Source organism: Mus pahari, chromosome 16 (assembly GCF_900095145.1).
Source record: "Mus pahari chromosome 16, PAHARI_EIJ_v1.1, whole genome shotgun sequence".
In the NCBI taxonomy this organism is placed as follows: Eukaryota; Metazoa; Chordata; class Mammalia; order Rodentia; family Muridae; genus Mus; species Mus pahari.
Window position 1 is genome coordinate 39991028 of NC_034605.1, and position 12527 is coordinate 40003554.

The 12527-nt window shown below is 42.9% G+C and overlaps 1 protein-coding gene across 1 annotated transcript in view; it reads right to left on the reverse strand.

Moving 5' to 3' along the window:
• F13a1 (coagulation factor XIII A chain) overlaps positions 1-12527 on the reverse strand; it is a 171529-nt gene that overhangs the window by 64862 nt on the left and 94140 nt on the right. The window contains exons 7-8 of the mRNA XM_021215683.2: positions 11230-11404; positions 8704-8842 (exon numbers count right to left, since the gene is read on the reverse strand). Coding sequence (XP_021071342.1) covers positions 8704-8842; positions 11230-11404 — 314 coding nt within the window. The remainder of the gene's footprint in view (positions 1-8703; positions 8843-11229; positions 11405-12527) is intronic.

Below are 12527 nucleotides of genomic sequence, written 5' to 3' on the forward strand. Positions count from 1 at the left end.
ACACACACACAGACACACACACACACACACACACACACACACACACACTGGAATTACCCTAAATGGCCTAATGTTCCTCCCACAAGCCATGTGTTACCATGCAAAATTCCCAATACCAAATTCTGTATCTCTTCCCTTCAAATTAATAAGAGAGCACACAACAATATAAGCTTTCATTATTGTTCTTGTTTATCCACCAGGATCTGACTATGTGACTGTTGGTATGAATCTGGCTGAGAAGGTACGACTCAAGGTGGTGACAGGATAGGACAAAAAAAAAAAGCTGTCACTCACTTGGAGTCTTCTTCCTTTGCTGCTCAGCTTTCATAGAACCAGAATGTGCTGTGTGGCTGCTGAAGGCAGGGGTATGTCAACAGTCTCACTCAATGATGAGCCCTGAACATTCTAATAAAAGATCTAGCCTCCAAAGATCTGCTCACTTACTTAATAGTGGAATGGTTGTTATTGGGGTAACCATCTATTTTCTGATTGAATTTAAGACCAATTCCACAGGGCTGAATTCATGCTTGGTAGTGTACACCTGGCAGAGAACCTGTAACTGCAGTCCTCTACCCTAAGGGAATGCGTACTATTATTATTTTGCTTATTGGGCACAGTACCAAACTGTCTTCTAAATACTTACCGTTGTACCCATAAATTAGTGGTGTTCAGCCCTTACCAGAAAAGCTTCCTTTTGCAGAGGATAGCAACTGATACAGAAACTCACAACTGGACCAAGTATAGAGACTATGGAGTGTTTGGTCCTAATATAAGACATCTACATCAGAATCCCCACCTCCATAAGATCAGGGAACATCTTGAAAGACAGGAGTGGAGGAAAGATTTTAAGAGAGAGATGCTAGGAGAAAAGGCTGCAAGCAGTGTCTCATCGACAGTAGGTGAGAAGTAGGTGTCCTTGTGACGTCATAGCAGCCTTGATTGCCTGCACAAGTCCTGCCCAAACCAGTGGACATTCCAACAAAATGGGGAGGAGCCCCACCCCTAGCTTAGATGCTATTGGGAATTGATGGAGGGGGAGCAAATTTTGTCCGGATGTAGCCCCTGTGAGGCTTCCTGTGCCTAATGGATGCTGCCCCATGCTCATGAGCATGCAGGCAGCACTAACTGGACTCAGGATGTTGTTATAAATTTAAAAAGGAGAGAAGTTGGGAGGTGGGTGTGTGAAAGGTTGTCAGGGAGAAGTTGGCCTTCACTTCTCCCTGACAATCTCAAAGAAGAAATAAAAAGGGTTAAATTTGCTGTAAAGTAGTACATTGTTTTATACTAGTAGCAGCTGCAGAGATCTCATTCCCTATGAGATCCACTACAAGGCCACTTCAGCTGATTGCCCTATAGTATCTAAGCTTATGTAAGTGTTCTCCCTGATCCTACCATTAAATGACTCATTGTTGTGCATTACATATTTCGAGGTATATATGTAAAGGAAACTAAATTAGGTGGTAAAAATATCTCTATACAATATAACCCCTTCGAAGGTCTGCTGGATTCCTCCATTTGGATCCATGTAAGTAATGTTAGGAATAGACTTTGGGAGGGCTGGAAAGATGGCTCGGTGGTTAAGAGCACTGGCTGTTCTTCCAGAAGATCTGGGTTTGGATTCTAACATATGTATCCCAATTCATAAATATCTGTAACTGCAGTTCTAGGGGATCCGATGACCTCTTTAGGTTCCTGAGAATAACAGGTACAGATGTAGTACAAAAACATGCATGCAAGTTATATATATGAATAGACTTTAGGAAGCACTTCCACAATGTTAGAAGGGCAACATTAGGGGAATAAAAAAATCAGACCAGCTTTTCTAGAACTCCTGCAATGAACATGAGACTTGCAACAAGCTGAGAGGTATTTATTCAAGGAAGACATGACAGTCCCCATAAGAGCTCTGATCTGTGCTCGGTTTTATTTACTTTCACCTCTCCCCCTATATCCATGGCAGTCTTGCAAACAGCCTCAGTGGCTGTGGAAGTTGACAGGCTAGAAGCTCAGGGATGAGAAGTAAACAGGTTGATCTCCCTCAAAGATCCTTCAACTCCCACTGTTATATTTCTATATTTTCTAGAAACTTCTTGAAAAGTTTCCAACTCAGGGTTTGTTCTTCCTCGTTTGACCCAGTGTTCACTTTGTGTAAACAGTTCTACCTGTACCCTGTGGTTTTCAACAACAGCTAGAAGCAGCTATTAGCAACTTACTCCTACTTTTATTTTTCCTTTCAGAAGTTAATCCATGTGTAGGATCTAAATTTAGAAAACCCATAAGGAAAACAGAGAAGCAAATGTTCGTGACCTTGACTTGACTGCATGATGATCTTTTACATGTGGTAATAAAAGTATAAGCAACCAAAGAGAAAATTATAAAATGTTTTTTGATAAAAAAAAACCATTTTCTGCTTTGAAACAGATCATTAATGATGTGAAAAAGACAGCCCAGAGATTAGAGAAATGTTTATTTGCATCCAGAACATGTAACTAACAGCTTCAGTGTGGTGACTGACAGCCCAATTTTAAAATTGGACAGGAGTTTGAAAAGCTATTTAAAAAACAACAACACAAAACCTCACAAATAGTAAAAAAGATATAAGTCATTCAGTATTATCAGCCCACAGCAGAATGGACATTTAATCTACCTACTACCCATGTTCACTAGAAAGTCTGTAACAATTTTAAAATGAAATAGAGCCCAGGAAAATTATCACCTTGGCAAGGAAGGATATGGAGAAGTCTGTGCCCTCATGTTCCGCTGGTAGGAATATAGAATGGTGGAGCTGATTTGGGAATAAATTTGGCAGTTTCTCAAATGGTTAAATGTAAAGTCACCATATGACCAAGCTACCCTAACTATGTGTATCCTAAGAAAACGAGAAACATATACTCTCACAAAGAGTTTCACATGACTGATCAGAGTGAATTGTTCATAGCAAGCAGAAGCAGTTCCAATGGACAGCAGATGAACCACTAAAGAAAACATGCTTTGTCCACACACGGAAATGTCATTCATTGGTAAAAGGAATAAGCTGAGGCACATGCTCCACCATGGATGTGCTGTGAGAAGCATGCTCTGTGGACGGAACCAGACAGCCAAGGCCGCACAGGATATGATTCCATGTGTGTGAACTGTACATATCATTCACTAGGATGGAGCAGAGAACATTAGCAGCCATTGGGGGCTGGAGAAATGGGAAAGTTTCTTTTAAGATTCATGAAAATGTGCCAGGTAAATGAGGGTGACCCAAGATACATTATGCAAAACAGAAGAAAACCAAGAAGGATGACCCAACACTCAAGAGGGTAAAAATACTGATTTGTGTACTTTGAAAGAGTAGGTTTTGTATCTCTGAGTTATTTCCCAATATAAAACAAAGGCACTTTCAGTGTAGGCCCATGGGGCTGTAGTTTAGTCTGACACTTACTGACTGGGACCTTGGTTAAGTTCTGCATCTGTTTCCTCATCTTAGATGAGGACAGTAATAGGAACCTCAGGAAGACTGTTAAAGGATGAAGCAGGATAAACAGGCCATCACTTGGAAGAAGGGAGGATGTACAGAAAGTGGCCCTCAGTGTTTTATTCTTTGGAGGTACGTTTGTAAGTAACTGTGGGTCCTTTCTTGAACATGCTGGTACATGCTTAGCATAAATTCCCAGTCTGTAAATGGTGGAGCTCATAGGCTAGCTCCTGCTGATTGTCGTCAGAGTGAGTTGGCCAAAAATATGGGTAAGACGATAATGTTTGAAAACAAACAGCTTGAATACAGTGTCAGAATTACTAACTTGGATGCATGGTGAGATAATTTTACAAGCCCTCCAACATCTTTAAGCAGTTCAGTCTATATTCAGGATTCTTCTTCTATACGATTTTATTTGGAATTTATTTTCAGATCACTCTTATTTCCCACAGTGATTGAAACTGAAAATGATTCAGCAGTATATGAATCCAACTCATCGGTATATACAGCACAGCTAAGCTAATGTAAAGGAGGTAGAGCCAATTAAAAAACGTGCTCACGGTATATAGAACATCATATGGGGGCAGTGGGCTCCCCATATGATATATAGATGAGAGAGTGGAACCCTCTGCTTTGCCAGCGCTTTGTGCACAGAAAGATTTGCATTTAAGGTCAAAAACCACAAGCAATAACAATTGAAGTCTTCCTAGAAAGGATTGAAGAAAGGCTTATTTTTCCTTTCCTTTTTCTTTTCCTGTTTTAGATACACTGGAGCTGGCTAACTGATTGCAATCCCTTTGACCTCCCTCTGCTCTGGTTCCCTCCTCCAGGGAACTGATGTGAAGCCAGTTCATGCAGACGCTCCTAGGTGTGAGCAGGCTGGCCACAGCCTGGCCCTGTGCGCGCTTGCAGCCTTCACGCCAAGCAAGTGACAGAAAACGCTGAACAATACAGGAAAGGTCTGGATGGAAGAACAGCCTACCTTATTAAAATGAAGTTATTTTTGAAGCTGGGAAGGACTCTATAACTCATTAATACCGAGGTATTACATTTGCATATGAGAATGTAAAGGTCTTGAGATGCCGAGCAACTTGCCAAGGTTATCCAGGTAATTAAAGGCAGATCAAGTCACACTGCTTTGCATGGTGTGTGTGTGTGTGTGTGTGTGTGTGTGTGTGTGTGTGTGCCACCTTCCATGAGATCAGCCTTGCTTCCTTGGGCTTAGAATGAAACTCCCCTCTGGTCTCTCTGCTTCCCACTGCAATACACACACACACACACACACACACACACACACACACACACACACACAGTCTGGTTAGCATTTTGCTGCTTTTCCAAAAGAAATCGTTTAATCTACACTTGCTCCATATCCTGCCTGCTGCTGAATGCATGAGAGAGAGACAGAGACAGAGACAGACAGAGACAGAGAGACAGAGAGAATAGTGCTTGCCTGATGAGAGCTGAATTCTTATGGGGACAAGTAAAGAAGGATACAGTTTTCCACCCAGAGTCATTGAAGTAGACTCCTTTCAGTCCATCAAAGGGACACAGGGAAACGCGTGCACCGAGCAGGAGGGAAGCCCTGCTGTGAAGCATCTCTCATGGCCCTGTAAGTGCCACCATCTCTGTCTTTTAAAATTGTTTCCCTACTCCAATGTGACCTGCAAATAATGAGGTGACCAAACGCTCTTATAAGGCACAATGAAACTGTTACGTCTGTTGAGCATGAGCTGCTCTCTGTCTTAGAGAGGCCCTCATAGCCCCATAGTCCAGCTGTGAAATTCTAGGTCAGCCATTTCAGCAAACTGCCCGCAATGACTCACCAATATGCTAGATGCTACACACTCTTCAGACACTCCCAAAGGTGACTATACCACAAGGGACCTAAGACAGCAAACCCAACATGGAAGCTAAACTACCTGTCCTTGGTGCTCCATGTCACAGCCCCTTGCACGTGACTGAGCCAGAACTCTGGAAAGCCATGTTTGTTTGCCTCCTGTTTGGGTTCTCATAAACCTGGATGGATTCTGAAAAGGGAGAGGTCCTGCGTCATTGAGATGAGAGGTCCTAAATGGACAGGTCAGCTTAGTGCAGACCGTGAACAGTGGGGCCGAAGTGTGAGAAGTCAGGTGGGGTAGGATCCCTTTGATGGGAGCATCGGAGCCTACTGAGGGAGGCAAATCCATGGGGCTGGGTGAGAGCAATTGCTCCTCAGAACTGCGACAGATATGTTCAGCAACCATTTTTACCCATGCTTGAGCCTCTCCCTAGCAATAGTCCCTCATCCCAAGCCCCTGATAAGCCTTTCTTCCTACCACTGGCAAGCACTGCTGTAATCAGCTTCAGACCTGCCATTAGTTGGTACCAGCACCATACTGCCCTGGATCCTTGCATACTTTGGACCATTTGCATACACCTAATTAGGTATCTTTGAGGTGGAACCCGACTCTTGGCTTGAACTTGACCTATGCGTCACACGCATCTCACCTACATTCAGATGGCGATTCTGCATATGTCAGTGTGTTTGATTGTGAGTCTCACAGGAGAGGGGACATGGAATTCTCTACATGTATACATGAAGTTCCGGATTTGTGTACTATTTCGGGTTAGACATGGTCAATCTGTGCTTTGTGTGGATGGTCTCCTTTAATTACTTGTAACAGTCACTCCACTAGGAAATGGTAGTTCCTGGGATGATGAGGGCCACAAAACTCAGAGAAGTGACATCATTTCCTCAACACCAAACAGCAAATAACAGCTTAACCCAAAGATACTTGTCATGTGTCTGTCTGTCTGTCTGTCTGTCTGTCTCTGTCTCTCTGTCTCTGTCTCTGTCTCTGTCTCTGTCTCTGTCTCTCTCTCTCTCTCTCTCTCTNTGTGTGTGTGTGTGTGTGTGTGTGTGTGTGTGTGTGTGCGCGTGCGCGATGTCCACATTGTGGTTGATGTGCCCTGGAGAGCCTCCACCAACCCCTTAAGCAGGGAGAGTCCTTGACATGGTCTGGCTTCTTAGAACACACACAGTTTATAAAGCACACCAGTGTTTGTGCAGGCACAACAAGCGGCTGCCTTTTCTTTTAAAATACCCCTAAGTCACAAGAGTACCAGTCATCTCAGGACACTGGGCACCCCTCTCTTCCGAGTTTCTCAAGGTACTCAGGAGGACGTCAACATATTGCCTCCCCGAGCCTCCAGCTGCGCGTCTAATAAAGAAGGCGATCCCAGCAGCCAGCGTTCATTAGGCACCTGCTACACTCGGCTCTGTACTGCGTGAAACAGGGATTTCTGTCATCTCTACTTTAGAAGAGGAAAGAGGCACAGAGAAATTCTGCCTTGCTCAAGGTCACACAGCTGGCCTTCAGTAGAGCCAAGACACTGAGACCTTCTGTCCCTGTCCTTGGAGTCTGGGCAGGTCTCAAATTGGGGTAGCACAGACCTCTATCAGTGAGGTGCCCAGTCACCATTCATAAACTCCACCAAGCCTCATCAGGAGAGGAAAGAGCACTGGTTACACTCAGGATGTTGATGACCAGGCCAAGATCAAGGCCTCATGTGCTAGGGGGAGTATCAGAGGAAGACTTTGAGAGAGGGAACAAAACTCAGAACAAGATGTTAGAAAGTCACTCTATGACTTTATACCAACTGTATTTAGGATATTATTATACTTTATGGCTGGTTCCTCATAAGGACCTAACATGGGGATATTTGCATCAAGAGGTTAGGACTGAAGCTGCCTATAAAGGCTCTCTCTCTCTCTCTCTCTCTCTCTCTCTCTCTCTCTCTCTCTCTCTGTGTGTGTGTGTGTGTGTGTGTGTCTGCGTGTGTCTCTGTGTGTATGTGTCTGCGTGTGTCTCTGTGTGTGTGTGGTCATGCTGCAGAGAAAACAAAAACAAAATTCCCTTTCTACCATCACCATTGACAGTGGGCTTTAGAGGCTGATGTTTTGATCCGTTTTGGCCATTCCAGACAGGCAGGGCTGTGAGCTGTAATTCCACAGGTTTAAATGGTTCTTTAAATTGCCGGTGAGTTTCCATGGGCTAGGTTTTGTCTAGCTCATGCCCTCCAGCACCCTATCTCAACTCACTCCTTCAAACAAGAGGCTTTATATTTTATTCATAGTAACCTACTGCTGTGAGTTGGGGGCACTCCAGCTATTTCCCCCTTTCAGCATTCTCCAGTGGCTACTTACAGGTCCTGGTGAGTGAAAGCTGCCCCCAAAGCCAAGCCATGCCCACAGTACAGCCTTTTCAGGCACTTGTCACTTTTAGTTTCTCTTAAGATGCACTTGTAACTTCCCACTACCACCAGTTGGGTGCTTTTTACAACAGACGGCGCTTTAGCTTCGGACTACACAGGACACAGTTTTGCCCGGGAAATTTCACCCAGTTAATGCCTGGTGACTGCTCAAATTATGTCCCAATTTCACTCCACATAAAGTTTCCTAAATATCCCTTCATTTGGACTCAGGGGAGTTTCTCCTCCCGTAAGTGTGCCACATTGCACTGATGGGATCTCCACAAACAACAACTTTGGGCGCTTACACTCCCTACAAGATGGCTAGCTTCTGATATTGCACTGAATGGTAAAAGATGCATGGCACTGGTGTGTGGAAGGAATGTCATCTTTTTCTTCCTCTTGATCTCTAAATGAAAGCTGGGCACATGGTCAAGGCCAAGTTTAACCCTATCCTCAAAGAGTCATCCTGTATTTCAGAAGTAAAAATACACGGGGTGAAGAATTGAAGAAGTCTATTGCCACTTTACAAGATATGTGACCATGGTACAAGTCTGTTTGGGCCTCAGCTTCCACGTCTGCAATCTTGTGTCACTCGCCTGATTAAAACAATTAGGACAGGTAAGGTTGTGCAGACACATAAACTGGTGCATAGGAGACTTTGGGCAGACGTGAATGCTGGCTGCAATCCACATTAACCGTAGTATTCATCATGTGCTATAGAGGAACCAACCGAGGCATGTACATTAGCTGTGCTCATGGCTGGCTTTAATGACTGTTCCCATACAGATAGATGATTGATTTTTGGTCACCAGGGCCCAAATTATCTGCTCAATGGTAGTTGCCATTCCCCACTTAAAACGAAATTCTGTGACAATAAGACATTTATGCCTATGAAACTGAAATAAATATGGAGGAGAGAGACACTTGGCAGTGTCTGCGTTATACCACATGTGGAATGGCCCTCGTACTTGACTCCGGCCCATTACATTGGAAGTCAAACTCACCACACTGAATCCTTGGTGAGTTTGGAGCTCACATTCCCATCTTCTTCCAGGAAGATGTCCATTTGCAGATTGGCATCATTGTCATGGGCTGAGAAGTAATTGGTAATGACTCGCGCAGGGATTCCAAGGCATCTTAAAACTGTAGGCGACAACAATCATGTGAGACAAAACCCATATAACAAAACACAGTGAAAAATACTTTCTTCTGTGGACCTTTCTCCCCCCCCCCAGAGTGTGAAAAGGCCCCTTCCTCAGATGTTCCACACTGAGGAAGTGTGGTTTGTTCAGTCCCCAGAGGGCTGGAGAGAGACCATGCTGTTAAACTCTTGGGAACAATAGACAATGCCAACAAAATCATTTCTAACAGAAACCCAATAACCCCATGTTAATTGTTTAGTTCTAACCACAAGCTCATCAAAGTAGCAGTGATTCAGTCCTCTTAAGCGGGCATGTTCCTGAAAACCTATCCCAAGGTAAGATTGCATAGGGCTGGTCCTCAGTGGAACACGCTACTTCTAGATGAAATTTCTCCTGCACCACTCCTATGCAGTGTGACACCACTGAGTCATTTTAGTTGTTAGATAATAAATCACCTGGGTGCATCTCTTGCCATATGCACCTATTGATTAAGCTTAATCCGAGTGCCCTTTCTGACTCCCAGGACACCAGACATCAGGGCTCATTGGAAATAATTCAGCTGACAATTTTAAGATTAATGACTTGGCTTGCTTTTCCCCCCCTCTCCATAGGAATAATTTAGCATTTTTTAAAACAAAGACTACCCAGCCCTTTCAACAGAACAACCTTGGAAGTACAAATGTGAGTTTAATAGAAGTGTCCTGTCCTTCAAGTGATTTGGCCTTAAGCACCAAACAAGAGGGTGACAGCCACCACCGGCTCTTCTACATTCCTCTGCAGCCTCTAGTCACTAGTATAATGACTGACACTCATGTTCTATTTCTAGTGAATTCTAATGTGAATTGCTGGGCATTAGATCACATTATTACTGAAGGGGACTTGCTCACATGTAAAGGCTGACTTTGGGGTACCAGCTCCTCCTACCACCAACTCTGCTTTCTGGTTTGTTTCTATTGCAATCTCTCTATGGTATAGTGGAGATCCGTCTTTGCTTAATTTGCCATCAAAGCCTGTCCTCAAGCACAGAGAGCATCCTTTATGCAAATAGCATACATGGACGTAAGGTTTCAGCATTTTATCTGGTTCTAAACCCAAAGGTATTGAGCAAAGGCAATGAAATTTCAGGTGTGTGAAGGACGGGAGCTTTTTATGGTTTCCTGAAATGAGCTTAGGGAAGTGGCTTCCTCTCCGTGCCTTGGCTTAAAAGTCCCAAGTATCCAGAGAGGCTTTCCAACCCTTCAGCCACCAGGAAGCTCAGACTTCTGTTTGACAGGAGCAGCCTCCCAGAATATGACTGCTCCCAGGAGATGAACATGCCTCTAGTTCTTGAATACAGTCAAAAGGCTTGGAAAATATACTTATTCAGGCTGTGCCATAGGAAATCACAACAAATGAAAGAAAAATGTCATTTCTGTTCAGGTATAACAGGGCTTGGTCCTACACTGTGACAACTTTGTGTTGAAATAGGTGGGTCTCACATTCATTAAAAAAAAAAAAAACTGTCCTTTCCCAAGACTATAGCCCCCAGACTATCTTTTTTTTGAAAATTTTACTTTAAAATGCTAACTAAGCAAAGCAGTGTTTATTAATGAGCAGGCAGAAAGGACACTCTGACTTGAATTTAATGTTTCTGCGAGGCAGGAGGAGTGCTGTGTGAATGAAAATCATTACTGATGGTGAGGAGACAGTGAAATGAATGGCCTTTTAAAATAGCCACTGAATTAACTTTAACATGGCCAGGGCTGATGAAGGCAAGTGCCGTTTGGAAAAATGATACATAAGTCTGAAGAGAATTATTCTGTTCCCATCCGTTTTGCTGGGCAGATGGACACTGGATGGACTAAGCTGGGGAGGTGAAGATGCTCATTGGCTACTGATACCCCACTGACCAGGCTACCCGGAGAAGAAGATAAGATGACCTAACTATTCCTTTCATATCTAGGTCAAGCTTTTAAGAACGTACAAGACATCTCATCCATAACAAATAAGTGTTTTTATATAACGTTTCAAGAAAAAAATAGAATTTATTTTTCCTTATTCTTTATTATTTTAGTTCTTCTTTAATCTTTAAAAGAAATGCTTAAAATGGCTCATGCTTTCCCTACTCCTGTCCTCAGCCCCTCCAACCCTCCATTGCTCTAGGTGTCAGATGATGGATCATGTAGGAAGCAGTCTATCATTTTTCCCATAAGGACTCTGGAGTCAGAGACATGTGAGCATATTTGGCCCAGCACAATTTAATTATGAATTGGCTACATCCCAGAATAGTTACCCATAAATTTGATAGAGCCAATGGGAGTTGCTAAGTCTCCTTGCCAGCTTATAGATAATGTGATTTGAAGTGAAATTTCTGTTACATTAAAGATCATTACTCTACTGGACACTTACATGTGTTAAAGACACCAGCAAAAACCCAACACTGGCCATATCGGACTGGTGTTTCTGAGCTTCTGTATTCTAGTAGAATGTCAACACTTCCTGTCCAGGCTGATGGAGGGATGCCGTAGGCATAAACATTGTCCCATGATCCAACAAGAACACCTTCGTCATCCTTGGCATTCACCTATATGAGAAGTGGAAAAAAAATAAGGATCATTTAGAAGATTGGTGTGGGGCAAGCTGAGGCTTCTTTTACCAACTGTGTGAGTCCTGCATGGGGAAAATACTTCTTATTCCTGTTCAATTCATCATGTTATCACCAAGAGTAATGATGCAAGACCAGGGTGTGCAAAGGGAAGACCTGATAACCAAGACTAGCCGAGTGGTTGAATGATGAGTAGGAAGAGTCTTCTCAATTTGATTTGAAAAAGATTCCTACCAGGTACTTGGTTTGGGCCAGAATGAGGAAGACAAGAGAAAGACTGCAAGAGGAGAGGTTAGGAGGAACTCTTGTGTCGGTGAAAGGTGAATTCGGCCGACAAATGGAAAGTCAGTGATGGGAACACTTTCACTTTTGTGGTAAGTAGTGGCTGTTCCTGAATTGCAAAGATTAATACCAATTGCCAGAGGCACCATTACGAGTCAATGGGAAAATAGATTCCCATAGGCACTGTACGTAATTGGTTTTTTTTTTTTTTTAAGTTAAATAAAGAAATACTCTTCAGGCTTAGAGGATAGTTCAGTGGGTAAGAACACTTGTTGCATAAGCATAAAGACTTGAGTCCAAATCCCCAGCACCCGTGTTAAAAATTGGAAATGGCCAGTATTGCGGGGACAGAATCAGAAGGACTAGAATCTTGCTGGCTGCAGCTCTTTGAGATCCTTTCTCAACGGTTCAAGGAGGAGACACAGCAGGACACCTGATATCCTCCTCTGTCCTCTATCTGTATATGTGATATATATACAGTAATATATATATATATATATATATATATATATATATACACATTAATGTACATATGACAAACATACTCACACAATACATAAAGTAAAAATATTCTTTAGAGATCGTTTAAAGCGATTGATATACATGTATATGCATATATATTTTGGTTGGTGATTAAACCAAGGCCTTGTGCTAGGCAAGTATTTTACCATTGAATTACATCTCAGCTCCTAGTTTTATAATTATATTATGTAGGGGGGTCTGAGATCTTAGTAGAGTAGAGACTGAAGCTGATACTGGCAATCTAGAATATTTGGGAAATCCTTGATATACACTTGATACTAGAATAGAGACATCTAGT